Source organism: Salarias fasciatus, chromosome 4 (genome assembly GCF_902148845.1).
Source record: "Salarias fasciatus chromosome 4, fSalaFa1.1, whole genome shotgun sequence".
Classification (NCBI taxonomy): Eukaryota; Metazoa; Chordata; class Actinopteri; order Blenniiformes; family Blenniidae; genus Salarias; species Salarias fasciatus.
This window is the reverse complement of record NC_043748.1, coordinates 18,047,264-18,075,256: the sequence shown is the minus strand read 5'-3', so window position 1 is coordinate 18,075,256 and position 27,993 is coordinate 18,047,264. Positions and strand designations below refer to the sequence as shown.

The window sequence follows — 27,993 nt, the reverse complement described above, 5'->3', positions numbered from 1 at the left end:
TTCTAAATGATTTCTCATTTTAAAGGGAACTTGATCCAGTGAAGTACCATTACATGACTTCATTTACAAACATGATTAAAAATCTTTATTTTATTCTCACTACAGATGCCTGAATACAACAAAAGAGAAAACCCCACTGTACTCAGTGACTGACAGTTCAATGGTGCTACCATGTGTTAGTATTACATACTGCTAGAACAGATCACAAACTCAGTTACCAAAACCTCCACTGACAGAAACATATTAGATCTGATATCAATAAATCTGACATTATATGAACAAATATTTCACAGAAGTCAGAATTTGGATCCCAACCACCAAATGTTTGTAAGTGTAAGATCATTGCCTACTGATAGTAATCAATGATCATACACTTATCACTAGGATGTCGACATACAAGCAGATGTTTTAGGCTCAGAAATCGCTCCATGTTTTACTGTTAACGCTGAGTTACTCAGTCACTGACAAAAGCTCCGGATGTGGCAAAAATAATGTTTTTAGAAATTTGAAGTTGGCTCACTGGTACCAAACATTGGTATATTTACTGACTGGACAAGAAATTTTAATGACACATCAAAACAAATCTAAATAACTTCCTGACTTTTCTTTGGGGTTCACTTGGAATGTGCTCTTGCACAAACCAATCAGAATCAGCGAAATGTTTCCTCTAGAAATTACACACGAAGGTCAAGAAATTCAGTGTCAAGAAATATGCATTTCAGTGACTTATTGGGTCTTATTAGATTGTAAACATTTCTATTTGAACCTAAAATGGGCTTCCATCACTTGCAGCTGTTTGTAATCATCCATCAGTCTGTCATTTATCCTGATTTGTCCTGTTCAGGTTCCAATCAAACCATTTTGCGACATTAACTGTCTAATTTGATTGTAAACCTAAATATTTTAGCACATTATGGTGGAGCATCAAAAGAAGAGCTGTCTTTGAGTGTGAGGAGCCTGGGTTTTAATCCCAGCTGCGTCAGGAAGGGCATCAGTGTAAAACATTTTAAAAAATGTTGCTAGAGGAAGTTGTGAAGGTCACGACCTCTGTATAAGAGACCAGCAGAACAGACACCAACTTTAACATTTAAAGCTTTGAGTGATGAAGGTAGAATGATGAGAAAAGTTCAAATGATTTCATCAGTTTCTTTACTGAGCTGCATCACAGCATTTACAGGCCAAACATCTGCTCATCTCAGTTAAAGCTCAAGCTCAATCTTCACGTCCATCTTCGCGTTGTACGGCTCCAGCAGGGGGCGCACTTCTTCAGACAGGAACCTGGTGACCTGGAGAAAAGAAAAATAACATGAAGCTGACAGATCACCTCAGTCATGGCCGAGAAGCTGGTGATGGATGAGCGGTCCTTGGCGCTCCACCTGCTGTGGAGCACGGCCAATGAAGGTCCTGGGGTCCAGCAGGGCATCCAGCTGCCCCAGGATGGGGGCGAAGTAGGGGTCTCGCTGGACTCTGGCCAGCAGATCATTGTCACCGCCCTCCTGTTTGACCACGGCTGCTGCCTCCTGGGACAGAACGCGGATCTTCTCGTGACAGTCCTGAAAAAAAAACAAAAAACATGATCGCTTGAGGCTGATCCAAAAAGACCTGCTGGAGTCTCTACACACTATTTCTTTATTTCTACCTGTCTGTTTCCTCCAGCCTTCACCATCGCCATAATGATGTTCTCCGTGGCCATGAAGGGCAGCTCATGGCGGATGTGTCTCTCAATGACTTTGGGGTAGACCACCAGGCCCTCTGTGATGTTCTGCAGGGTGCTGAGGATGATGTCTGCAGTCAGGAAGGACTCGGGCAGGGAGATCCTCCTAACGGAAACAGGGACGAAGTTCGAAATTCATTCTGGAACCAGCGCCTGCAGACGGAGTCTACTCAGAGTTGCACGGCCTTACGACTGACCTGTTGGCGCTGTCGTCCAGCGTCCTCTCCAGCCACTGGACCGAGGCCGTCTGCAGCGGGTCGGCCATCAGCGCCACCAGGTGACGGGCCAAGCTGCAGCAGCGCTCCGCCCGCATGGGGTTCCTCTTGTAGGGCATGGCACTGGATCCTGCACAGGGAGCGGCAGACAGTTTGGTAATGCAAGTTTCTAAACGAAAATTAAATGAAAAATAAATTTAATTCAGCCAAACAAACCAATCTGCTCCTTCTCAAAAGGCTCCTCGATCTCTTTCAGGTTAGCCAGCAGGCGGATGTCGGTGCAAATCTGAAGCAAACAGTTTAAAGAGGTTTGTTTGGTTCACAGAAGCGTGGAAGCAATGTCAGAAAATTCCCAATAGTCGCCACTAGATGGAGACAATCATCAACATGAGTTCACCTTGTGAACAGTGGCTCCCAAACTGGCCAGACTGGACAGACAGTCCACGTCCACCTTACGACTGTACGTCTGTCCAGTCACCAGGTAGGCTCTGAAAAACATGAGGTTAACATTAAAGCAGCTCATAACAAGATTAATACAGCCTGTTGAATACAGTAACCCTGATTTTGTAGCAGCTGCACTGAGACAATCATTTGATTTTTCACTTTAACTGCATAATTTTTCAATTTGAAATGTGAGAAAGAGGAGCTTACTTTTTGAAACCAGCCATTTCAGTTACCATCCGGTCCAGCTCCTCCACCTGGTGGCAGAAAAGTCTGATTTACAAACTCAAATTCATCAGAAATATTCTGGATTTGTATGATGCTGTTGCTCTTAGAAATCTGTTACAGCAAAATGTGACCTGTCCAAGATGGATACTGCTCAAAGACAGTGTCAGAAAAGCTGGATGGTTAATCTGGATCTGATTCTCCATCATTACTTTATCATGATCCCCTTGAAAAAGCTGCAGGAAGCTGGCCTGGGTGCCAGTGGTCCCCTTGACCCCCCGAAAGCGAAGATCATCTCGGGCTCGCTGCAGGTTCCTCATGTCCATGGCGAGGTCCTGCAGCCACAGACAGGCTCGCTTACCGACCGTGGTCAGCTGGGCAGGCCTGTACGAAAAGGGCAACGGAGGCACAAGAAGACAGGAAAAGGGAATATGACATAGAGATATAGAGACAGAGATATGAGATCTCAGGGTTGCAAGTTCAAATCCCACAGCTAACTGGTTTGCACTGTGGTTGCCTAAGCAAGGCTTCTGAGCTACAGTATACCGTGGCAGTGCAGTGCACTGCTCCTAGAAGAAGGATGGGTTAAACGTGGAGAAATGTTTCTTACTAATGATCCAGGGTGCTGCTGGTGGAATGTACCATCTTGCTAAGTCCTGATCATCACAAAATGCTTTAAGAGCACCACAACAGGCTCAAGAAATTCACAAAGACGCAACAATTCAATCAAAAATAACACATTTATGATGACTCACAAAGCATGAGGGGGCAAAAAGAAGTCTAACTTAAACTGTAAAGTTGGGATTATTATGACAAGAATGTGCAAATACTGAGTCTCTAGAGGTGGGACTGAACTGAGACTTACTGGTAATGTGTGAATCCAAGCGTGGGGAGATCAGCATATTTCTCTGCGAAGTTTGACAGCCTGTCAATGACTCTCGCCAGCTGTAGATGAAAGAACCAAACTCTGTTACCTCCAACCAATAAAACGAGCGTAAAAATTTCAGCATTGATGTTTGACTTTTAATCTTGGTGCAGTGTGAAAACTGTGTTAATTAAATTACTGTGCAGATTAGTTCTACATTGCTGACTTGTTACGTAACGGCTGGGGGCTTACACAAAATACAGAGGCGCTCTGATTTCCACTCATTTAACAGATGGGCGTGTGTGTTTTCTGTCCAACAGCTGAGCCTCACCTTAGGCAAGAGGACGTCGAAGCCATCTCGCAGCATAATGAGATCCTGGTGAAGAAGATGAAATGCGCTCAAGCAACTTTGTAAATAATTTCATGAGGAACAAACCCTGCATGCTGAACTGTTCTGCGAGTGAATGGACGTATTTACAGTGTTGTCTCCCACGTAGCAGGAGGTTGCTCCCAGGTGGATGATGGGAGCGGCGGAGGGGCAGCAGTGGGCGAAGGTGTGGACGTGAGCCATGACATCGTGCCTGAGCTTACGCTCCTCTTCGGCCGCCATGGCGAAGTCGATGTCCTCTGCGTGGCTCTCCATCTCCGCTATCTGAGCGTCCGTGATGGACAGACCCAAAGCCTGATGAAGACAGGAGGACAGGAGACAGTCAGAGACAGGAAGACAGGAGGACAGGAGGACAGCACACTGCATCATCAGTTCAGAAGTTACAACCTGCTCCAATATAGACAGCTGGAGTTGCTTTAATGCATTTATACTTTAAATATAAAACATACTCAACTTCTACTCTCCATATCTTCATTTCTATCTAAGTATGCAGTACAGTTAGTTCACAAGGAAGTAGCTGAGGGATAAATGTCCTGCGTGAGAATTAAAAAGATCTGACACCCGGTTCATCGCACACAGATAAAAATCCACAGTTTGGAATCGTGTTTGATCACATTCTCTCAACAGACCTGAAATGCCTCCTTGTTGACGTGCCTGTTCCCACATGACACTTGAACTTCTGAACCTTATCTGTTTGTAGCTAAAAATATTTAATCCACTGGATTGTCCACTTTCATGTAATTTCAGCTAAGCTGAACACTTAACCACCCTCAACAACATGCCGATGATACTTTTAATAGCTACCTGAATGATAAATTATTTAGGGTTAGTGATGATTTGATATAAATTGAATTTGACGTGGGTTTGTTTTGATGACGCTTTGGATTATTTGACCAATCTGAAGCGTAGCTCCACTAAAATATTTTCTTAAATGTCACATGACTTCCTGCAGCCACATTAAAACTACTTAGTAGTTTTTGGCTGAGCAGAAAACAAACTGTCTCGTGATCCCCTCGTGAAAACACAGTGGCCGCCCTGATTAGATTGGGATGTTTTTTCTTCCCATAGGAACTCAGGAGTCATGTGATTATTGGAAGACTTCAAATTGAAAATGATTGAATTAAGCCTGCTCACGGCTATGGCTTCACTGTCTTCACATTATGACACGACAGTTTTCTGCCGACAGCACGAGGTTCATTACAACCAACCTTTCAGATGCTTGTAAGTTAAAGGCCAAGTAAAAAGTGGAAAACACGTGGCCATGCAGGGAATGAAAATGGACAGCACAGGCCCCGACTGGTGTTCATGCAGAGCTGAGGGGTGGCTCATGTGACTCACTTAAACTCTTCAATAAACTACTGAAACTACACAGATGCTGATATTTTATGTCAATCATAATGTTTGGTTAAATGATCTATGGGTAAATTTCACTGGTTAACACTGAGCTGTCTTTGCAGGAAGAGATCTCACAGCGGATCGGTTTGACAGCTAAAGGTCAAGAGTTTTGATCATCTGATATGGTATCTCAGAAGGCATCATGATAGACTCACGCCATGCAGGCAGTCGTTGTTCAAAACCAAACAGACATTTTATAACTGCAGATTAAAAAAAGATATATCTACATTTCAACACAGAAATAGAGAAAATGATCTAAAATATACAGGGTCGCTTAGAAAGAGGTTGTAGTTTGGGCTTCAATTAGCTATCAAACTGATAATTATTTTACGAGACTATAAGATAGATTGATCTGCTCATTAATAGGTAACCAAAAAAAATTGAGGTCAAATATGTTCAAATTGCTTCATTTCTGACACTATTTAAAAGTAATTAATTTATTTATTTACTATGCCAATTGATCAAAAGGCAATATAAATCTATAGATCATTTTAAAAACTACTGGTGTGAGGCCACACGTTGTTCTGAAAACCATTTCTTTGAAACTTTTCATATCAATTACATTGATAAGAAATAAGAAAATATTAGGGAATAAAGATCACAAAGTCTTTCAAGTTGTAGTTTTCTCTAATAGTGATGTTTTGCTTTTGAGTGAAAATTGAAGAATCTAAAGAGTTGATTTTGGTCTTGGATTTAGTCTCTGAACTCTTTGACAGGCTGCAGTTTTTAATTACTGTTCTCTTGTGTGCAACATATATATTATTCATTAATTCTGTGCAACAATAATCTCTGGTGTATTTTAAATTTCTACCAACATTTTCTTGTGAGAACATACAATATTGTCACCCTTAACTTGTTTTCAAGAGTTACTATTGCTTGTTCTTTCCACAAATTTCTCCATTGTGGGACAGATAATAGGTTTATCTCATAGTATGTTATCTTATCAATGATTCTACTTTCATTTGGGCTTAAATACTGAAAAAGCCTGTTACCAAACGTCTGAAAAATACACTTGTATTTCAGTGTAAGGTGACAAAAAAAAAGTTCAAAATCAAGCACAACAATATAGTGTTAACCATTATCAATGGCATTTTTGAGGAAAGAAGATTTATGATATGGACTCATGACAGACAGAAGCAGAGAAATGGGGGTGCAACGAGGTTTGTGTTTGTGCTGCAACAGTGTAAGCTGTCCAGCTCTGTTAGGAAACAAGACAAAACATCCAGTCAACAGTATTTTCCTAAAGGAGTTCATCTTGCACAACAATGTTTAATGTAATCACGTGGATCCTGACTCAAAGCAGACTGCACTGGTTTGAAGCTTTCTCTGCTCTTCTACTTGTTGCAGCTGTGCACTGTGCACCCTCAGGACCTGAGAGCCATGCAGACAGCTCTGCTCTGCTGCTTCTTATAACGGCACTATATTTAGAGCTGGAAACTTGATAGGACTCTCTGAAGGTCAGAAAAAGCCCCATTTCAAACCGCTTGACACAAAAAGTTTGGAACGTGAATATTCTAAACAATGAAACGCATGTGGCAGCCGCAGAGTGTCAGACCTTCTCAGCCTTGGCCAGGTAAATCCACAGCTTCCTCCAGGTGCTGAATTTCTTCCTGTCGCTGAAGTTGTAGGCCATTTCTTTGCTGGCATATCTGGACACCAGCGGTGAGCGGTACTTCATGCACTCGTCGGCTCCCTCCATGGTTGTGGGACAAGGCTTTGGGTCCTGCAGCACAGAAACTTCAGAGAGAAGACTTCTTCCTCTCCCCTCACTAGCTCCCAGGTAGCAACTCGCCCTGGTGTTTTGGATTAACTGGTTTCCCTGTTAACTGGTGACCAACTTCCTGTAGCAGCCGCCGTTGGCGCTAATAACAGCGTATTTTAAAACAAGACCGTCGAAGGTGCAACACTTCGAAATTTTATTGTTGCTTCAGTTGAACTGAGTTCACCAGGATAGCTGTTGTTTATTTGACATCTGCTGTTATTAGCGGCAACAGTGGACTCTAAAGGAAGTTGGTGACCAGTTAACATGGGAACCAACCGATCCGAAACACCGACTCGTAGCGTCACATGGACTGCTTTTACGACACTTTCATTGGTTGTACGACAGGAGGCGTGAACGCTGGCTGCTGCTGCTTCCAAAAAAATATATCAGTACTTCGTTTAAGTGCAATGCTGATATGTTAGCTGCTAAAATACTGAAGTAATGTGCGCAATGTTTTTAGCCTCTTCGCACCTGGGTCAAAAAGTAGATTTTTTTTTTTTTGCATTTGTACATGATTTCCAGATGGTCCGTGAACGCATCTCGCTAGTGTACACAATGAACCTGTTAAGGAGCCAAAATGTGACCTCAGACATCAGGATGTGTGTTTTTTTCTGCTCCGCATGAAGCATCCTTCATAAAGAAGCACAGACCGAGGGTGACAGAACAAGACACATATCGTCTTACAGTCATCTGCTATTTATAGGAGCTTTTCTGCATTATGTAATCTGTGGCTTCATGTCTTGAATCAATATTTAAATTTATTCATGCAGTATGCATCTCCTGCCTGCTCCCGTAATGTCTCTATGCACGAAGGCATCATATAAATAGTTGTGTTTTTGTATGATGCAGCAGCAGCTGGGGAATACAGCCAGCTGTAAACAGAACAGAATGATCTCTCTCTCTCTCTCTCTCCTCTCCCTCTCCCACTCTCTCCCTCTCTCTCCCTATCTATCCATCTTTCTATCTGTTCTGACTGCAGTCTGCATCCAGTGCCACACTGCTGCTGCTGCTGCTGCTGCTGCTGCTGCTGTGATCCAAGCGAGTGGGAGGAACAGCTTCCTCTGTTTCGCCTCAAAAATGACCAGACATCTTCCTGGAGCTGCTGCTGCTGCAGGGGTGGATTTGGCTTCCAGTCTCCTGCATTGCACAACCTCTTCCCTCCACTCGGACAGATAAATAAGACAAAAGAGGGATTGCTTGGAGACGAGGAGAGGTGGAGACAAGCTACAGAGGAAAGGTTGGAAAAGAGGGAGCGTGTGACTGAGGGGGTGTGGAAAACATACAGATTACACCAAAAAGAGAGAGAGAGGGAGAGATAGAGGGGGGCTGAATGGCTCAGGAGGTATGAGAGGGAGGCAGGGGCACACAGGAGTGAAGACAGACTGAGTTCCACTGCAGTAGAATGAGGGTTAGAGTGAAAGAGAAGGATCATCCAAGCTGTCAGCCTTTCGCTCGCCACTCAGGACCTGCCTCTCTCTGAAAGGAGCAAGAAAAGGAAGCCACCGTGGAGGCGAGAAGGAGAAGGAGGAGGGGGGGCGGCGGAGGAGGAGGAAGCCAGAGGTTCTACACACAAGATGGCTGCTGTGTCCTCTGCATCTGACACTGGTAAGTGATTTTTTTTTTCAGTCCCTCACTGCACACCTCACAGCATCATCCATGCTCATCTCATCACAGGAACCTAGAAGGGCTAAACTCCCAGCCCAGCTTCCTGTCTGTGTCAAGCCTCCACAATAGGGAGAAACTGTTGCTTGAGTCAACTTTCTGTGATTAGCTACACACATGGAAAAGTCTCAGCAGCAGTAAGTAACAGGGATTAATCAATACACCCCCCTCCCTGCCTCCTGCTCACCCCTGGCGTCATCCTCACGCAGCATGCATCACTCCCCGTGCCGTCCTCTGAATGCTGATGCTCCCCTCTGACCAAAACATGTGTGTCGTCCTCTACTGTTTACTCACAATACATCATATTTTGTCCACATGCTATTCTGCCTGGAAGGAGTCCAAGATTCCTTCACTCTGACCCAATTTTCGCCAAGGAGAGGGACACAGAACACAAAAGAAGTGGCATGCTGGGAAGGGAGTCAGTGGACCAGAGGAGAACGACATGAATGAATCAAAAAGCAGTGAAGGAGAAGGGGTTCCAAAATCCAGAGTGAAAACAGAAATGAGAAGCTGATAATCACATACACTCATATCTGCCCCCATAGGCAAGTTAAAGTGACGAGTTAACTTAAAACGAAAGTTTTTGGACTGTTGGTGGAACCCAGAGCACCATGAGAAACTCTTTTTCATATTCTCTCAACCGTTTTAGAAACATGTGAGAGCGCATCATCCAGTCGAAGTGTTGAAGTAGGCGATATGTGTCAGTATCACTGAATCATTAAGGCAAACAGCCAGGGTTTCTCGGCAGAACAGACCTTCATGCCTTCTGGAGGGAAACATGACATTTGATCTATTAGCTCTTCCATGATCAGGTCAAAGCTTTAACTGTCTGTCCCTGAGTGATTCATTAAAAACTGACACTGTGTGTGAGAATCTTAACCAAACATTTCAGAGCTTCACTGTCTCTTCCCTCTGGACCGCAGTGCCCAGCGTCTCTGGCACTTCCATTACCTTGTCACGGAGTTCATCTGGTAATATGGTCGTTGGTCAAAGTCACTGAGACCCTCACTTTATCTCACCTGTGCCGCTCTCAACACTTTGAGGACACCGTGTTCGCTTTCTGCCTGAGATATCACACACATTCAAAGGTGCCGTTGCACCGACTTAATAAGTGATATTCGCTTCGCTTCATCTGGGCTCGTGATGTTCCAGCTGATGTTCGTTACAATGAGAGGAATGCATCTGCTTAAGAGGATGTGAAAGCTGCATTTTGACAGTCAAGAAAAGGGGATAAACAATCCATCCATCCATCCATCCATCCATCCATCCATCTTCTACACTGCTTTATCCTGTGCATGGCTGCAGGCTGCTGGAGCCCATCCCAGCTCTCTATAGGTGTGAGCAGGACACACGCTCGTCCATCACCGAGAGACAGACAGCCACACACATTTGCATCCACACCTATGGGCAATTTAGATTCACCAATTAACCTCAAATGCATGTCTTTGGCCTGTGGAAGGAAATCGGAGTGCCCGGAGGAAACCCACGCACACACGGGGAGAACATGCAAACTCCACAGAGAAAGGTGCTTCTACAAGACAGAATGTTCAGAATTTAGAGCACAACTCCACCGAAAGTGTGTGAAAGCCATTGTGTGGTTTGATGTGTTTTGCAGCGGGGGACCCCAGGAGCCGCCACCCCCCTGAGCGCAGGCTGCTGATCTTGGGTGGGCCCCAGTCAGGAAAGACCTCCACCGCCAACAGCATTCTGGGGGACGAGATGTTCGACGCCGGGACCGAGACCACCCACAGTAACGTGGGCCAGACGGAGATCTACGGCCGGCGGGTCACCGTGGTCGACACCCCGCCGTGGGTCATCCCGGCCGACCCGGAGGACAGCACCGAGGCCGACGAGAACGACAACGCCGGCGCCGAGTCCGACACGCCGCAACGGCCCCCGCCCAGCCTGGACAGCGAGGGGCCCTGCATGGGGGCCATCCTCTGCCCCCCTGGACCCCACGCCATCCTGCTGGTGGTGTCGGTCACTCAGCCTTTCACCGACTCCCACAGGAGGGCCGCCGAGGACCAGCTGGGAGCCCTGGGTGGGGGGACCTGGAGGTATTCCATGGTCCTCTTCACCAGCGTGGACAAGCTGCCTAAAGGGGTTTTTATTGAGGAGCACATAGCAAACACAGGAGAGGCCCTGCAGTGGCTCGTGGAGAGATGCGGAAGCAGGTACAGTAACTTTTTTATTGTCTCTCTGATTTCTCAAAGGTCTGTTGTACTTGGTCTAATTTATGTGCAACTTTGTTGGCTGTGTTTACACTAATCAATCCTCTTGGATCTCATGGGCTTGTCCTGTGATAGATCACGGTCAAATAACTTTGATTACGCTGCTTGTTTTTCTCAAAAACTGCAAGTCATTGGGAGAAATTTTTTTTATCTTTTCTCTCCTAAAGTGAGACATTTGCTGCAGTTCTCTCCTTTGGTTTTATTTAATTAGTTTTTAAACCTCTAGTGTTGCAAAAAATATCTATATCAGTATTGGAGGTCTTAAACAGTATGTGTCTACTCCAGTGAGAATTATTTGATGCTTTTTTTCTATAATAAAAAGCCTTTTCTGGAGGAGGCCTTGTTTGTTTTCCATTGCAGTGTTGGACAGAGAGCAGAGCAGGTTCTCACCTCTTTCATGCTAAACATGGGGAAACTGCACTGCACGGTCAGTGGCAGCTATTTTTTCAGCTGATGAGGGCGTTTTCTGGACCCTGTAATACCATCTGGCATAATGTGATGACGTTTCCTGTATGAAGGCTTCTGGTGAATCAGGTGAAGGCAATAAAAGTGGGAACAGTGCAGGAATTCTGAAGAAAAATTGCAAGTCGAAGCAAACACTGCAGAGGTCTGTTAAACTGGTTTCACTTTTTCAAATGTCAGTTCTGTGAAAGAACCATTTGTGGACTAAATATGTGTTTTTTATCATTTTTTAATTCCTAATATTCCATTTTCACTGCAGCATGTTATAAAAGTGCAAACAGAACTATTGGAACTGCCTTTTTCTAAATCTCATATGTTGTTTTTTTTTGTTGTTTTTTTTCCTGAACAGTCACAGATCATCTAATTTTAGCTCACACCTTTCTACTTAACTGCCTCAGTCTGAAGCCTAAGCTGAGTAAAACACATCATCATCGTCATCGCCGTGTTTAATATTCTTAACCTTCCTCCAAACATGGAGAAAGTCTAATGCATCTGTTTTCTGAATTTAATGCACAAATCCAAAGTTTAATCCTAAATTCATTCAAAGAGCTTTGCCCGTGCAGGTACCATGCCTTTGACAACACACGGAAAGAGACGGAGGACAACACACAGGTACCCGAGCTGATGGAGAAGGTGGAGGAAATGATAACTGACAACCAAGGTTTGTGTTTATTTTTTGAAATGTTATTTGTTTCATGCCTCACATGCTCCTCCAGCTTTTATAATGTCACCATTACATTATTAATCAATTCGGCATTTGTTTTTTCCAAGCCGTCTGAGAATGCCTCGGTGAATAATTCATGGCTGCCGTCCTGCAGGATGGTACTTTGAGGTGAACGAGCTGATTTTGCTGGAGGAGGAACAGGCCAGGAGGGCTCTGGAAGAGGAGAGGATGAGGATGGAGGAGCATGCTCGGCAGAGGGAGCAGATGATCGGAGGACCTCCCAGAGGTATGACAGCATGCTGTGCGTGTGTGTGTGAAGTGCTGGAGTGCGTAAGTGAGTGAGTCATGCAGTGATTTCGGGAAATTAGTGCACATGTCGTCATGCTGTTCCCAGGGAAACAAAAACAATTTCCTAACTTTGGTTGTGATCTAAACCTTCCTCTCTGTGCTCTGAACAGAGTTGAGGTTGCTCTTGTTGGGCTGGAAGGGCGTCGGGAAGAGCTCGGTGGGGAACTGCATCCTGGGCCGGCGCTTCTTCGAGTCCGGCCAGGAGACGGAGCTGTGCCTGAGGAGGCAGGCGCTGGTGTCGGGTCGCCGGGTCACCATCGTGGACACCCCGGGCTGGGACTGGTTCTCGGTGAGGCGGACCCCGAAGCGCATCCGGCAGGAGTCGCAGCGCGGCGCCGCCCTGCTCCGGCCGGGCCCCCACACCCTGCTGCTGGTGCTGCCCGTGGTGTCGTCCCTCACGGCCAGGAAGCGGCGGACGCTCCTGGCCCACATAGAGACGCTGTTCGGGGACAGCGCCTGCCTCCACACCATGGTGCTGTTCAGCTGTGGCGACTGGCTGGGACGCACGCCCATCGAGGAGCACATCCTCCGAGGGGGGAGGGAACTGCAGAGACTGCTGGAGTACTGCGGGAACTATTACCACGTCCTGGACAGTAAGACGCCCGGGAAGGACCGGAGCGTGTCGGTCCTGCTGGATAAGATCGAGGAGATGATCAGGGAGAACGGCGACAAGGCCTTCCTCCCGATACAGACAGAGTGGCGTAAGTCAGGCTCCTTCATTGAAATACATGTTTTGCAAAGTTATTTCTAAAAGTCACACACTCATATTTTTTGTTGCTTTTCGCAGTGAGCGAGGAAAGTTCTTACTCTTCCGACAACACCGAGCCGGAGGACGACTGCCGAGGATGCCAGCTGCAGTGACACCACCGCAATGAAGAAGAAAAGTCGTCCTTCTTTCTTTCTTTCTCCTCATTCTGAGCCTTCAGAGGACCCAGACATCACCTCATGCAACTTAAACCTCATCTAGATATCGCTCTCCGGCGCCGAAGGGTTTCAGGGACAACAGAAGCGTTTGGAACAGGAGTCTCGTGAAGAGTAGCTCTTCTGTGAGACTTAAAAAAAAGACCAAGCTCACTGTTACACGAACAAAAAGTTCACTCAGCCTGGATCAGCGGCGAAAAGTCACTCACGTCTGAGACTTACTGCTCCAAAGAGGCTCCTCAAACCCACAGGAAGGAACACCGCTCATCTTAAATGACTGCAGCTCAATAACTGTGGAGGTCACGGTGTGTCCACAGACATCAGCTGCTGCTGCTACAGAGGCCATGTTTTCAGCATCACTGCAACTTTACGATCTGCCCTCACTGAGAAGCCTTGTTTTACAACCAGTGAAATCCAGACCAAACAGGTACATGATCAAAGAAACAAGACTGCAGCGGCCCGTCAGACTGAAGGGTTAGAACGAGTCCGCTCAAGATTTGGTAAATGTAAAAAGGAGGAGAGCCTCTCTGTGCTAAGTGTGCTTTTACAAACTCCTCCTGCGCCAGGCGTCAACACTGCTGCTCATTTTGAAACATGTACAGCTGCATTTGTGGATCGAGTGAAAGGAAATGACTGAGTATCAAGTGAAAATCATGAACAGTGTGCTAGAATGTTTGCAATATAGTGCAGAAACGTGCACATAGTCTTGAGTTGTTAGTGAACGTCAGTATTGTAAGAGTTGAGATGTGAACATGAGGTGACCTTTTTATCTTTCACGTGAGTGATCGTGAAATTCTCCTCATTCAGATTTGATTTGGTTCAGCTCAGGGAATTGTATTGATTCCTCCAGCGCAAAAAATCTGGCACATTTACAGAAATGCTGATTAATGCAATTGATAAAACGCATTTGCGAGTCACATATTAACTCAATTTGAGGGTATTTGCTTAAGAGAGTCGGTCTTTGCACTTTGGTTTTGCTCTAGCAAAATCATTAAATCCATTTGCTGGTGCAATCACGCTCTAAAGTAGCTCAGATAGAAACGGGGGGGGGGGGGGGGGGGGGAGAAAAGGCTGCATTTGAAATTGTGTGCGCAGCGTCAGATCCCTATGGAGCAGCCCGGGCTGGCTCTGCCTCGCAGTTTTATGGTCATGCAACCAGCGTATCCTTTGACACGGTGGACCCAGCGACGTGCCTCAGCATCAGGGCGGCGGTGCGGCCCCGCCGCGGCTGCAGGATGGCTATCCAGTCGGCTTCATCAGGCTTTCGCATGCGACAGAAACAAACATAACCTCATGAACCATTTGAGCTCACACAGGGCTTTTTACCTCCTGGAAACTTTTTTCTACATCCTCTGAACATCAGTTCCTGACAATAGTAGTGATGTAAAAAAAAAAAATACAAAAAACATAACTATATATATATGTATACTCAGCTGTCAGAGGCATGTTAAAGATACCGCATGCAGAAGATACATGAGTGCCTAATGAGCTGAAGGCAAACACTTCTTTATCCCTCTGACTCTTGCTTGAACATGTGAGTTTCTGGTACCACATCACCTCCCTCCACCTCTACAGCTGCAAAAAATAAAAAAAAGTGAGTGGGTTAAAAGAGAAAGGCACCACTGAAAGCATTCATAATATGCGACCGACACCACTGCCATGCTGTAAAATGATATTTTCTACCAACGGTGTAGCCAGCGAGACCCCCCCTAGACGCCGCTCCCTCTATGTTTTACTGACTCTGTGCTTCATCTAGTGATGTAGGCTACCGCAGCACTTAATGTGACGACAAGCATGACTTTAAAATTTGATATGAGGATCTTTCCGACGTTCATCCGGAGTCTATTTGAGTCCCTGTGAATATGTTGTATAAATGGTGTATATTTAATTAAGAATATGTCCCACTGGAAGCTCTTAGCGAGGCATTTTGCACTGTGTAAGTTCTACCACTTCACTGTAGCCAAAGTGACTTTACTTACTGTGTCGTTCTTCTTATATGGTGACTGCAACATCAGTACTTTGTTCATCATCAGACAACAATAAAAGACATGGATATATTGTTGTGTATTTTTGGCTTTCGTATTATTTTATTGCTTTAAACCGCGGATTTGGTGGAACGCTGTTTTAAAAAAAATGACAAAAATATAGAATATAGAAGTTTGTTTTAAAAAAAGTTAGCAAAAATTTGCCTGGTGGGAAATTAGAGAAAGCAGTAATGCTTGGTTTTGACAGAAGGTGGCATCAAAATAAACAATGCACCTAGTACGATGGAGTCAAAGTCATTTTATTTCGAGAGCCTCAACTAGGCCAAAGTACAAGTATATTCTGTAAATGTTTATGCACTCTGCAAAACCTATGACAAACAACCTGGAATGTAACTTTAAAAAGTCCGATCTGAACTCCTCTGCTAAGGCGATTCTCGTGAGAATTTATCAGGTTGGACCATTTCTGCAGGCGTGTGCATGTTCTCACAAGCTCCCCATCTTATCATGGCTTTGATACGAATTCAATTTCACTGCAGCGTCCTGCTGCAATCGTGTTATGTTCTCATACAGCGCTGTCACGTCTGCTAATCGTACTGAAAAACTGCAAATCCAGTGAGCAAATGTGAAATAGCTTTTGTAGATCATGTCTATCATTTGCAGTGTCATCTCAAAGGCTGGACTGAATCCTCTGGAGGGCTGTCTTTGGCTCACAGGCTTTACGTTTGACATCCCTGACCTAGAATACTATCACAACCCTGTAGAAAGGGTTGCAGTACCAAAAAAAAAAAAAAAAGGAAGAAAAAAGTTTATTCTTAATAGTAGGTGTTCAGGGACTTTTATGTAAAAATGGGGTCATCGAGATAGGTGGTATTCACCTTTTTTTTCTCCGGTCTGGAGAAAATGCTCTACCTATTAAGCTCTGCACCATTTTGACGTTGGCGCTGCTCCAGAGGGGGATGGATCGCCCCTGAGCGATCTGGACTGAAGCCCGGGCCAGTTGCTGCATGCCCACCAAGGATCTGTCAGAGGATGAATGCTCACACTTTGGTTGGTAATATTATTCAAACTGTGCGTAGGTCAGCAGTACCACCCCCCCCCCCCCCCCCCCCCCCCCCCCCCCCCCCCCCCCCCCCCCCCCCCAACACACACACACACACACACACACACACACAACCCAACCCTCTCTGAAAATGTGTGGCAGTTGTGTACTCTCCCACCCTCCTCCAGTATCTCAGGTCATTAATCAGCAGTGACAAAGGGGCTTTCTTTCCTTTGCACTTTAGAGATTGTTAAATTCACATGACTGTCACTGATTGAATACTCGAGTGCGTACGGCACGCCGCGGGTCAGGCGCACTGCATTACCCTCATCCCCACTAACACGGTTACAATGTCCTGAAGCCTGAGAATGTTATAACTATCCAGGTGTACATTAGGTTTGAACCGCCTCAGCATGCGTCGTTGATAATGGATTCCACACAATTGTCTTTAACGTTGCAGCTGATAATTAACGTGAGCTATAATCTCAAGCTTTTATGGCGTGCTAATTTAGTCATTTTTAATTTAAAAAAAATGTATTACTCAAAAGAAACAAATCAGCAGCAGTTTGGTTCAAGACTTTATTAGGAGCTTGTTAATACAGATACTCTGGTGATACTAAAATACAGACATTTGAAGACTTAATAGAGGTCCATATATATATGAAAAGATTAAAAGACACCACACATGTTCATATACTGAATGCAAAATACTTTGTTCCATGTAACTACAACCTACGAGGAGTATTCTATATAATGCCAGGATCAGCTGCATTCAGAGGTCAAACACCAGTTCTGTGGGATTATAGATCCAAGTCATGCTGTGTGACAGAATAGATATTATACTGGTTCACATTTGCACTTTAGAAATAAAAGCTCATCTGCCCACTCTGTTACATCATTCTCTTTCTATTGCTATGACTCTATCCCTCCACTAGGGGTCAGGAGTGAGACCGATCTTGAGCCTTGTGGTGCGGACCTCCTCCATCAGCTCTTTCAGGTACTCGATCTCTCTGCTCATAGACTCGGCCTTCTCAGTGAGCTCCACATTCTTCCTCTCCAGCATCGCGTGCTCTTCGGCCAGCGCATCGTGTTCTGCTCTCTTCTTCTGCCTGTAACGCGTCGCCGCCGTTTTGTTCTGCTCCATCTTCTTGGTTTTTTTGTCCTTGGGCATCTTGAGAGCCGCCCTTTCCGCCCCTCGGGGGGCCTTCACTTTGATGCAGGTCACGGTGGGAGAGGGGGGACTGGCTCTGGGGTCTGGGTATGGTCTGCTTCTGGAGGACGTCTGCGGGGGGGAGGCAGGTGGCGAGCACCGGGTGACCTCTGGAGCGGTGGTGAGCGCTACTTCGCTCTGGCGAGCGAGCACGAGGACGATGCGAGTTGGTGAAAGGGACAGCACGAGCCTCGGGAGCTGAGGGACCACAGCCGCCGCCACCACCGGCTTCACCTCGGTCTCACACACGTCCACCAGCTTCACCTCGGTCTCAGAGACGTCCACCTCACTGCCCAGGTCCAGGGTGTATGCTGGGGACGAGGGGGAGTCCACCACAGGGGGTGGAGGGTCTGGAGAAGCAGGCTCAGATTTGATTTCCAGCTCCTCTTGTGGCTCGGGGACACACAGGGGAGAGGAAGGAACCTCCTGCCCATCAGTGAAAGATTCAAGCTCGTCGTCTGTGATAACGGCATCTGAGCAGACTGTGTCTGGAATAGGAGGGGGCTCTACTGTGAGAGACTCGGAGGGAAGGCTCGGGGGCACTGGAGCTGAGAGATGTGGCAGTGGGAGAGTTTCCAGGTCCATGGGGCAATCTAGGGAGGCCAGGAGGTCTTCTGGAGAGGCGGGAGACTCTTCAGGAGGACTGCAGGCATCAATCAGAGAGTCCAGGTCAAACTCACTTAGATCCATCTTCTCAGCCATCCAGTCCAGGTCGCTGAGCATGTCTGTGGGGAGGGGGGAAAAAAAGTATTAGATTTAACCGACACTGATTAAGATGAAAGACCTGAAGTAAAAACCAGAATGTTCTGGTCGTGTTTCATTTTACCTCTGCCGTCACCAGACAGCGTCTGGCTGGACCTCAGCTGACCCGGGTCGCTGAACCAAGACAGGGAGAGCAGGTCCGGCTCGGGCCCGACTTTGTCCCCATGGAGGAGGGTGGCCGGCGGCGAGGGCGGAGGAGAGTAGAAGGGAGGGGGCGAGGAGGAAGAAGACAGCGATGAGGAGGGGAGGGGCGACACAGGAGCTGTGTCCCCCTCCAGCGAGGTTCCTCCTACGCTCTGTTTATCTTCTGTATCAGGGTGAAACATCAGGGAGTCCACGGCGTCAGCCATGGGAGAGGAAGGCCCCCAGAGGATGGCCTCCATGTCTTCCAGGCCAAACTGTGAGCTTGTCATCATCATGGTCATAGTGGCTGTTGTTGGTCACAAATGGAGTGTGCGACGATGTTATTAGGCAGGCGGCGAGCTCTTTTATGCTGTCGAAAGCAGCAGTGCTGAGGGTTTCCACGAAGGACCTGCACACAAGGGAAAAACAAAATGGGTCAAAAATTCAGAAATATATTCATGTTGCATTCTTTATAAAGAGGTGCCATGTTTGATCACATGGATCTGAGAGGAAAGGCTCCCATACTGGAACAACACTGCCCCCATGCTGCAGTGCACCTGCTCCGCATCACGTGCTCCCACCCTGATGCCAGCCTCGTGACTCTGACGTCAGACAAATGAGGTCAAACAAGTCTGTCCTCCTCCTGCTCTTCCTCCCCATAAAAACCACGCTTTTGTTCTCCGTCCGCCTACACGCGGCCGCCATCTTGACTCCCGCGAGGAAACGCACGGTTTTCCGTGTGCCACGTCGACGCTAGAAGTCAGACACGATGGAAAGACACGGTTAGATTCGAGCGTGACTTTCTTCATTAAGGCGTTTAATAAAACACAATATAAAAAAGGACTTTAGAGAGGTAAACCAGCTGCAATGTAGCGAGACAAAGTAACACTAATCATACCACGTGTTACATCATTTCACCTACAGCTGGAATTCGATCCAAAAAAATCATTAAAGTATTAATATTCGACGGGTTTGTTTTTTGTCTCAAGTTGACAGAAAACAGTAAGATAAATGTAAGGTTAAATTCAATGAATTATCGTGGGCGGGCGGCCGACAAAGGCCTGACAGCTGTCGCCTATCGAGCCGTTTATAAAGCGATACTTACGACATGTTGACTGAATGAGAGGAGACTCAGTGCACTGGCTGGATGCACTGTTTGGAGGGAGGCTGCTGGGTCGCTGCACACTTTCACACTGCCATCTCGGCGAATCGAGCGCTGTCCGACAATGCTGTAACTTCGTCTGCGGCTCCTCAGGAGGGAAAATGGCGCATGTTGTGGCGCGGCGAGAATATAGGGCGGAAGAAAAAAAACAAGGAGTGGCCGTATCCTTCCGCGCCGGCGCTTAATGTTATCACTCCGCCAGGGTTTCCGTTCCTCGTGAGAAGAGATGCGCCAGCAAACTTTGTGAAGTGAAACAGTATTAATAATATTATTTTAACACATGAGAACGATTTCCAATAATTTATTTGTATTAAAATCATAGGTGGCAGGAGAACTGTAACCGTGAATACTGTAATATACAGTTATATAAAGTTAACATCACAGATAAATAAGAATTTATTTACTCATTGAAGGGAAGGGTGTGTCAAAAATGTTGAAAAAGAGAAAATCTCTCTCTCTCTCTCTCTCTCTCTCACTCACACACACTCACACCTCTCTCTCTCTCTCTCTCTCGCTCTCTCTCTCACACACACACACACACACACACACACACACACACACACACACACACACACACACACACACCTCTCTCTCTCTCTCTCTCTCTCTCTCTGTCACACACACACACACACCCAGAGCGCTTTGAGTCAGCTGGAAAATATTCCCCACATGTCATTCAGGTAATCCAGTTCATCCTGTAGATTTTCAGCCAGCAGGCAAACTCTTCCCGAAAACTTGCTCTTGGTCGACTTCCTCAGCGTCACGTCCCGTTCTGAGAAATATTGATCCATCTCCTTGACAAAGGCGAGAAGCAGTTTCTCCGATGTGTTCGGCGTGGACGTGGCCCTGGAGTTTTTGGTGTTGTAGCGGTACACGGCCTCGGACCGATGCGCCATCTTCACGGCCTCGGGTTCGGCTCCCGCCCGGTGCAGCCTGGCGACGTCGTGTCTTCGCAGCTCGTTCATCCCGACAAGGATGAAGTGCAGACACAGCTCCAGGTCAATGATGTTCGCCTTGTAGTCGTACAGGAGTTTCTCAACGGTCACTCTGTCCACAATCTTCTTGTTGGCTTTCGCTGCATGGGCGCCCATGGCGCCAGCGGACGCCACCATGCCGGCGCCAACGAGCGTCGCAACTAGAGAGGCGCCAATGGTTGCAGGAGCCAAGGCGATGCCCATCACTGCGGTCATCCCTCCGACGGCGCCCGTGGTGCCTCCAGCAATGCTCATGGTTCTGTTCTTCTTCTGGATCTTGTCCAGGGTGCCACAGATGGCCTTGAACTCTGTGAGGATGTTCTTCAAGTTGTCTTTGCGCTTTATCATGAGGTGGTTGTAAAGACGCAGGGCCTTCGTCACGTTCACAGCTCTCTTGTGAAATGATCTGAATAGAGCCAAAGAAGAAAAAAAAATGTAATTAGAATATATATATTTTCTTTCATAGTTTACATAAAAAATGTTTGTACTTTGTAAATGCAACAATTATTTGAGTAATGACTCTTGACTGGATTCAGTTAAGTTAATAGATCCTGATTCTTTGTCCTCGAGTCTGGAAATACATCACATTAAAATCCAATATTAAAAGGATAGAAATGTAATTTCTCAATTTCATTCCCGGCTTTATCCAGCTCAGGACTGCTGGGTGTGGAGGCTGGGCCAACATTACCAGACACACATGCACAACGATTTAGAATCACCGAAAAGCCTCAAGTACAATCTTCAGAAAGGCCTCCAAGCCTGGACTTGATACAGTTCCTTGAATTTGAGAGCTAACCACCACAGCATCGAATGCCCTACTTCTCTGTTAAGATTAAATATTGCAATAATTTCAATTTTCTTACCTCATTTCTTCATCTATGCTGAGGCCATACAGTGATGGAGCCATGCAGTCTGTTTCTGTTGACATAACAAAGAAATATTGTTAGTATCCCCGTCGTGTTACTGATGACAGTGAAAAGGATGTTTGTAACGTAATTTGCACAAGAAGACATTTGGTGATAATTATCAACATTCAAATCAACAATATTGTTTCTTTAACACTTTAGAAATAATTTAAATTGTACTTACTTGACATTTTTCTCAGCCATCTCAGCAGGGAAGTGATGTGCTAAAAATATAAGTACATTTTATCAGAAATGCAGTAGAAACATACTTTGTGTACGTGTGTGTGTGTGTGTGTGTGTGTGTGTGTGTGTGTGTGTGTGTGTGTGTGTGTGTGTGTGTGGCGTGTGTGTGTGTGTGTGTGTGTGTGTGTGTGTGTGTGTGTGTGTGATGCGCCGTGTCTCACCATCTCCTCTGACTCATCCGGGAGTATTTCCACGTAGATCGGTGACTCGGCCTCGTTGTGCAGTGAGTCCTCGTCCGCTGAAGGTAACAGTGTCAGTGGGCTGAACGAAGGCGGCGTCGGCGGTCTGTTGTTCTGTAAGACACAGCGGGCAGAAGTGACCAAATTCTTCAACGAGCCAATGTCAGAAGCTGCTGAATAGTCATGCAGCAGGTCTTGTTAAACACTAATAGTACTTCAGTCACCAGTAAAGTGTGCAGCTGATTTGAGCTTATTAAGCTCAACTTTGAACCTTCTACGCAGCCTCTAGATCACAGGAATTCTGGGTTTGTATGTCAAAATAGCCAATAATTGCCATCAAATGTCCAGCGTGTTTTCAGCAAATGTGGATTCAATTTCAGGTCTGATATGTTTCGCAATGAAAGCATTCGTTATGTAACAGTCCCTGACTAGATTTCAAAACATACTTGCTCTAATATTCTACTTGCAGCTCTATTGGTAGCGCATCATTTTTTTGTCGTGACACAGAATAATACAAGCCTTGGGTGTGGAAGCTGGCGCCTATTGTCATTTCAAGGCGGACAAGTAGCAACTCCTCCTGTAAATCCCAGGCTCTGATCCTTTAAAGACCTTGAAGCTGCGCCGACCGAACAGCATTAAATACAGTCAGAAGTGTTTTCAGTCGATTCGCATGAGATTTTCCCTGACCGCAAGCGCACTCCCTGCGTTGATCCTAAATCACATCTGCGGTGGCGTTCATACCTGTTGAGGCGAGAGTTCACACGCCAAGGGAGAGTCGAAGAGGTCCGACTGCTGCAGAGCAGGCACGACTGCTGGACTGGCCTGAAAGGAACCGACATTCATGCTTTTAGCTTGTAGTTACAGAATGGAGTGACAGTTGATAAGGGATAAAAGTGTCTCATATTCAGACAGTCTCCAGCAACCTACATTTCCACTGTAAGCCTCAGCAAAATCCAGTGTATCTTCATAAACATGTGAATGTTCAGGAGCCTGTTCCATGGAGCTGGTAGAAGAAGACCTGCTTTGTTGAGGTGCATCTGTGTCGTCCTGTTGAAAGAAACAAAGTATAAATCAAACTGGTCAAAAGTGTGACCTCTGTATTCTTATTCTAATTCAACTCACAAATCTTTTGATGTTCAGATATGTTAGTGAAGTGTAACACCAGAGTTTTAATCTGTTGATAAGTGTTGATGATGCTGAGGAGTCCGAGCCTCACCTCAGGATCTGGGGCTGTTTCTGGTCGCAGTCTGTCACAATACAGAGGCGGGAGAGGGGGGCGCTGAGGAGGGAGAGGGCGAGACGGGCGACGGGGAGGTAGTTTCACAGAAGAGAGAGCTGCAGGCTTCAGCAGGGAAATACAGAGAAACAAAGCAGCGTAAGGCTGAATACTGATTGGTTCTTAAATGTCTTTTCAATGACATTAAAACAAATACGTACTGTAACATGTGTTGGCCTGTGATCGTAATCTCCTGTATTGTTTGCATTTGAGTTATTTAGTGATTACAGACATGACACTAATAGTTGAGTAAATCACTGGTTTACCTTCACAGCCGGGTTTGATCTCCCATAAACACTGTTTCTTTTAACAGCTTCTGTGCTGGGAGCTGGAGGTCTGGGAGGAGGACGGACAGGAGGAAGCCCCCTCTGCTCCGGCTGATCCTCATTACTTTCAGAGCTCTGGTTAAAAAAAGAACAATGTAACATAAATCAGAATAAAATCAGCTTCCGTGAGTGACGAACAACCGTAAAGTGTTCAGACGGCTCAAGCTCACCGTGGCGTTTTCTGTAGTGACAGTTTTATCTGAGGAGTCCGCCATGTTGTTGTTGCTGTCACTCGGATGAGGAACAGACGGCGCGTGAACTTCTACTTGGTTTTCATCCATTACAATAGGCTGGAAAGAATCACACAAAATCAGCTGATAGACACACAGATTTATTAATCTGATCACATGCAGACATCTGAAGGGTCATCAAAAACCTGCTGAAGTTCATGCTTTCATATGGACAACTATGCTTTACCCCCGTTTCATCCAGATCTTTGTAGATGAAGGAAAAGCTTTCCTCTGAGCTGTTGGCAGTCAGCGTTGTTGTCCTGCTGGTTCCAGAGAGCTCAGACGGCTTTAGGGTTCAAACAGTAAGAGAAACTCAAATTAGGCCAACAGGATGAACAGAAACTAGTCGATGGGTTATAAACTTTGGGGAGTTATATATATATATATATATATATATATATATACATATATATATATATATATATATATATATATATATATATATATATATATATATATATATATATATATATATATATATATATATATATATATATATACATGTACATCAATGGTCATAAATGGTCAAAATATCTATTCCTTTTCAGTTTCTTGTCAGTTCATTGACAGACAACTTTCTAAGCGGAGTAATTACAAACCGAAGTTAAACTGCAGCTGAATAAACTAGTTGTTTACCTTCACAGATGGATTTGATCCTCCGTAAAAACTGTTTCTTTTAACAGCCTCTACACTGGGAGCTGGAGGTCTGGGAGGAGGACGGACAGGATGAAGCCCCCTCTGCTCTGCCTGGTGCTGATTTCTTTCAGGACTCTAGTTAAAAAAAGAACAAAGTACTTTGAATCCATACAAATGTGTGACAAACTTCCCAAAGTGTTCAGACTGCTCCTTACCGAATCATTTTCTGTGGCGTCGGTTAAATCTGAGGAGTCGGCCGTGTCGGTGTTGCCATCTCTCACTTGAGAAAGAGATGCTTTTTCTTCCATTAGAGCAGCCTGAATAAAAGAATATTATAACAAAATCAGCTGCATGTCCATTCATCACACATCAAACTGTATTTCAGGAAAGCTGTTATCTCACACTTCAAAGGGATGAATGTGACATTTTAATAAAATAATGATTTCAGATGAAATATATGTGATATATCCCATCATAGCTCATAAATGTTGACCTTTTATGTTGCATTCTGTGCATTTCAGCTGTTAACTGATTCGATTTGTTCAAGAAAACGTTGAAGTGTATGCAAGCTTCTTCATTTAAGATTAGTTATATAAAATGTCAGCTTTCACATAGCTGTCTTTAAAGCAAAACATGAAGTAAACAACACGTTTACCTTCACAGCCGGGTTTGATCTATAAAGACTGTTTCTTGTAACAGCTTCTGCACTGGGAGCTGGAGGTCTGGGAGGAGGACGGACAGGAGGAAGCCCCCTCTGCTCTGGTTGATCCTCATTTCTTTCAGAACTCTGATTCAAAAAAAAAAAAAACAAGGAACAAAGTGCTGTAAATCCATAGAAATTAGTAAAAATATATTCCCAACTGTTCACACCACTGAGCTTACCGAAGCATTTTCTGTTGGGTCAGTTAAATCTGAGGAGACGACCGTGTTATTGTTGCCATCACTCGGGCGAGAAACAGGCTGAACATTAACATCCGATTGGTTTCCTTCCATTAAAATTGACTGAAAAGAGCAAAACAAAATCATTCAGATAGATTAGATAATTTGATAACATGCAAATATCTGTCCGAACCTCAAAAATACACTCATGATGCTTTTAAACAGACTATGATCAGTTTTACCTCCATTTCATCCAGGTCTTCGAAGATGGATGAAAAGCTTTCCACTGAGCCGCTGGCAGCCGGCGTCATTGTCCTGATGTTTGCAGAGGACTCAGATGGCTTCAGGGTTGAAACAGTAAGAAAAAAAACTCAAACTATGGCCAGAGAAATGAGAGAAAGTAGCAAAATCTTTGACCTTCAGTGTTAATCTTTATTTTTAGCCTGCGGTGTCCAAACACACTTTCTTTGCCCTGCATCGTCAGCTATTTCCCTCCAGTGCGGGGTAATTATGAGGTTCATAAATTAAATTAAATGCCTTATTTTCCATGTTTTTAAACAGCTACTGAGGGTGTATGTAAACTGATTGGCACTACTTCCCTTTGCTGCATGTTTTGGAAGTAAACCGTTCGTTTACCTTCAAAGCTGGGTTTGATCTCCCATAAAGACTGTTTCTTTTAACAGCTTCTGCGCTGGGAGCCGGAGGCCTGGGAGGAGGACGGACAGGAGGAAGCCCCCTCTGCTCTGATTGGTCTTCGTTACTTTCAGAACTCTGGTTACAAAAGGACAAAGTAAATCTAATTCAGATCAGCTTCCATGAGTGTCAAACATTCCCGAGTGTTCAGACGTCTCGGCTCACCGAAGCGTTTTGTGTCGTGTCAGTTACATCTGAGGAGTCGGCCATGTTGTTGTTGCTGTCGCTGCATTGATGTTTGGAGAGAAACGTTGACCCTGGGCGAGGAACAGGCTCAGTATTACCCTCTGTTTCGTTTTCCTTCATTAGAGCAATCTGGAAAGAAGAACACTAAATCAGTATTTTCAGGACAAATGAGCACTGAATGTCATCAGGCTGTCATTTAAAGTGTCTCAAAGCAGCCGAGTCTCTTCTTCTTTATAAATGTGAATATGTCACCATATTTTAAACCTGTCACTGATCCAAACTAAAAGTTGTGAAGTAATGGCAGTTCCAGGTGGCATTATTTTGACAGAAAGATCATTAATTGACTTCAGAATCAACAAAAAGTAAGACGGACTTCATCTTGAAAACTGCCTCAACAACGCCTTTATTATTTTAACTCCTGCCCTCTTCACAATCTCTCAGTATGTTTTGCTAAGAAGCATGTCGTTATGTAAGAACTGACGAGGAAGTCCCAGGCCTCTAAGGAATGTCAATAATCTCATTTTTCTACCATGGTTTTTATTGATCTGCTGCCTTTTAAGTCTAAATCAACATCTGGCGACGTGGAGTAGAGTCGGAGGATTTGGGGAGAACACCCGGCATCCTGCAGCCGCGGGGCTGCATGTGGTTGTTTTTTAGCTCCTCTGATTTTCTGAAGCTTTCACCGAACTTCACTGTTGTTGTTGTTGTCGAGCTTCTCAGATCTGCCGATTGAAGGTACAATTATTACATTCGCAGATGGTGCAAGCCATGATGCATCTGCATGCTGACGTCCGCGAATGACAAACCTACAAATTATGTTTGTTTGTCCTTGTCAAGGGCGGCACACCAAGAGCTTTGGCTCGCCTGTTATTAACAGAACTGCGACTTTGTTTTCAAAGAAAGAAACCATGAAACCGAGGAAATCCCTTAACAACCAGCTGAGATGCGGCTGGCACTGGATTAAAACAATGCTCACAGCCATCTGTGTGGGAAATGTGCCAAATCAAGTCATCAATACATCTGTGTCAACCGCTGCTGACCTTCATGTTGGATTTAAAGTTAGAGCAGTTAAAATCTTTTATCCATGGAAAAGTGTTTTGTTTCTAAATGAGATTTTGCAAGAATATGAATGAAGCCACCTTGTGATTCGACTGCTACTTCACTGGTTTATCCAGTTTCATATCCTCGGGATTGAACGCATGTTGCAGTGAAATACACAAGAGTTTCCCTCATTTCTTTGTTGATGTGTCCCTAAAATCAAGTTGACAATTAACAGTATTAACTTCACAGATTGGGATTTGACGCCCTCTTCATCGAACTCATCACATGAGATGAATCTTATATAAAGCCGAGATGACTGGCAAGAGCAGAGACGCGACCAGATCAAAGAATATTTAATCAATGAAGCGAGGAATGTCGTGTTTTCTTGAATAGCTTGAGGAGCCTGATAAGTTTCACATATGGAAGTAAAGAAGAAGATGTTCTTACCGTCATCCTCTGGTTTTGAAGCCTGCTGTGTTCTTTGTTGGTGTTGATTATGAGTCTGGTTGAGGAGACGGCTCGAAGCATTTCTCACGAGGTGACATACCTGAGTCACTGCCAGGTGTCAAAGGTGTCCACTCCTCCCCCCTCCCTTTTTTTTTCTTTTCTCTGTCAAACAGCCCATCCAGGCCCTAAAGGAGTGATTTTTTTTTTCTGTGAAAGAGAAAAGAGAACATTTACAGTGGACTCTCTGCTTCATTTTGAAATGAGCACATGCAGACGGGTGGAAACGCGCTGACTGTCGTCCGTCTGCCATCTCGGAGATTCACCTCGGTGTTGAGACCCGGCCTGTGACCACCACACTCTGCATGAGCTGTGACGTGAAGCTGTGGGCAACTCTTTGGGGTTGA

At 45.2% G+C, this 27,993-nt stretch overlaps 4 protein-coding genes and 1 long non-coding RNA gene across 9 annotated transcripts; 2 read left to right on the top strand and 3 right to left on the bottom strand.

Moving 5' to 3' along the window:
- The first annotated feature begins 125 nt into the window (after window positions 1-125).
- Window positions 126-14,993, top strand: LOC115387785 (uncharacterized). Its single transcript, XR_003931414.1, has 3 exons — window positions 126-138; window positions 13,685-13,688; window positions 14,906-14,993. It is a non-coding gene; the product is annotated as an uncharacterized LOC115387785 (long non-coding RNA).
- On the bottom strand, window positions 1,133-7,049 carry adsl (adenylosuccinate lyase). The gene is made up of 12 exons (XM_030090640.1): window positions 6,799-7,049; window positions 3,939-4,142; window positions 3,792-3,836; window positions 3,461-3,540; window positions 2,808-2,979; window positions 2,581-2,627; window positions 2,327-2,417; window positions 2,146-2,215; window positions 1,912-2,059; window positions 1,640-1,820; window positions 1,377-1,553; window positions 1,133-1,286 (listed from the first exon to the last, which is right to left on the bottom strand). The coding sequence occupies exons 1-12, from the start codon at window positions 6,940-6,942 to the stop codon at window positions 1,200-1,202; spliced, it is 1,446 nt and encodes a 481-aa protein (XP_029946500.1). The 5' UTR covers window positions 6,943-7,049; the 3' UTR covers window positions 1,133-1,199.
- On the top strand, window positions 7,851-14,691 carry LOC115387782 (GTPase IMAP family member 8). 3 transcript variants are annotated; one of them, XM_030090637.1, is made up of 8 exons: window positions 7,851-8,242; window positions 8,489-8,610; window positions 10,127-10,192; window positions 10,283-10,841; window positions 11,924-12,021; window positions 12,179-12,310; window positions 12,483-13,073; window positions 13,160-14,691. In XM_030090637.1, the coding sequence occupies exons 2-8, from the start codon at window positions 8,580-8,582 to the stop codon at window positions 13,231-13,233; spliced, it is 1,551 nt and encodes a 516-aa protein (XP_029946497.1). In that variant the 5' UTR covers window positions 7,851-8,242; window positions 8,489-8,579; the 3' UTR covers window positions 13,234-14,691. The 3 variants fall into 3 exon arrangements, with proteins under 3 accessions (XP_029946497.1, XP_029946496.1, XP_029946498.1); XM_030090636.1 differs by having other exon boundaries at window positions 7,851-8,610; XM_030090638.1 differs by lacking the exon at window positions 10,127-10,192 and having other exon boundaries at window positions 7,852-8,610.
- On the bottom strand, window positions 7,901-27,777 carry LOC115387779 (fibrous sheath CABYR-binding protein-like). 2 transcript variants are annotated; one of them, XR_003931412.1, is made up of 19 exons: window positions 27,590-27,777; window positions 26,081-26,230; window positions 25,859-25,993; window positions 25,465-25,563; window positions 25,226-25,345; window positions 24,999-25,130; window positions 24,559-24,660; window positions 24,344-24,478; window positions 23,895-23,993; window positions 23,648-23,767; window positions 23,418-23,552; window positions 23,092-23,217; window positions 22,803-22,922; window positions 22,617-22,697; window positions 21,858-21,989; window positions 21,638-21,677; window positions 21,412-21,466; window positions 20,116-20,954; window positions 7,901-7,917 (listed from the first exon to the last, which is right to left on the bottom strand). XR_003931412.1 is itself a non-coding variant. In XM_030090633.1 (18 exons), exons 1-18 carry the CDS (start codon window positions 27,668-27,670, stop codon window positions 20,222-20,224), a joined length of 2,595 nt encoding a protein of 864 aa, XP_029946493.1. In that variant the 5' UTR covers window positions 27,671-27,777; the 3' UTR covers window positions 19,860-20,221. The 2 variants fall into 2 exon arrangements, 1 of the variants encoding a protein (XP_029946493.1); XM_030090633.1 differs by lacking the exon at window positions 7,901-7,917 and having other exon boundaries at window positions 19,860-20,954.
- Window positions 16,883-19,699, bottom strand: atf4b (activating transcription factor 4b). 2 transcript variants are annotated; one of them, XM_030090642.1, is made up of 4 exons: window positions 19,518-19,699; window positions 18,354-18,821; window positions 17,792-18,252; window positions 16,883-17,761 (listed from the first exon to the last, which is right to left on the bottom strand). In XM_030090642.1, exons 2-4 carry the CDS (start codon window positions 18,712-18,714, stop codon window positions 17,249-17,251), a joined length of 1,335 nt encoding a protein of 444 aa, XP_029946502.1. In that variant the 5' UTR covers window positions 18,715-18,821; window positions 19,518-19,699; the 3' UTR covers window positions 16,883-17,248. The 2 variants fall into 2 exon arrangements, with proteins under 2 accessions (XP_029946502.1, XP_029946501.1); XM_030090641.1 differs by having other exon boundaries at window positions 16,883-18,252.
- Window positions 27,778-27,993: the final 216 nt, after the last annotated feature.

Excerpts from the sequence above, each read along its gene's own strand:
- adsl (XM_030090640.1), bottom strand. The coding sequence starts at position 6,942 with ATGGAGGGAGCCGACGAGTGCATGAAGTACCGCTCACCGCTGGTGTCC. Across the intron at positions 2,628-2,807 it reads TTCAAGGGGATCATGATAAA|GTGGAGGAGCTGGACCGGAT; the intron begins GTAATGATGGAG and ends TTCTGCCACCAG. Across the intron at positions 1,821-1,911 it reads CTGGACGACAGCGCCAACAG|GAGGATCTCCCTGCCCGAGT; the intron begins GTCAGTCGTAAG and ends TGTTTCCGTTAG.
- LOC115387782 (XM_030090637.1), top strand. The coding sequence starts at position 8,580 with ATGGCTGCTGTGTCCTCTGCATCTGACACTG. Across the intron at positions 10,193-10,282 it reads TGCAAACTCCACAGAGAAAG|CGGGGGACCCCAGGAGCCGC; the intron begins GTGCTTCTACAA and ends TGTGTTTTGCAG. Across the intron at positions 13,074-13,159 it reads CCCGATACAGACAGAGTGGC|TGAGCGAGGAAAGTTCTTAC; the intron begins GTAAGTCAGGCT and ends TGCTTTTCGCAG.
- atf4b (XM_030090641.1), bottom strand. The coding sequence starts at position 18,714 with ATGACCATGATGATGACAAGCTCACAGTTTGGCCTGGAAGACATGGAG. Across the intron at positions 18,253-18,353 it reads GCTGTCTGGTGACGGCAGAG|ACATGCTCAGCGACCTGGAC; the intron begins GTAAAATGAAAC and ends CCCTCCCCACAG.
- LOC115387779 (XM_030090633.1), bottom strand. The coding sequence starts at position 27,670 with ATGCTTCGAGCCGTCTCCTCAACCAGACTCATAATCAACACCAACAAA. Across the intron at positions 23,994-24,343 it reads GATCAAATCCATCTGTGAAG|CCGTCTGAGCTCTCTGGAAC; the intron begins GTAAACAACTAG and ends TGAACCCTAAAG. Across the intron at positions 21,990-22,616 it reads GTGAACTCTCGCCTCAACAG|AACAACAGACCGCCGACGCC; the intron begins GTATGAACGCCA and ends TGTGTCTTACAG.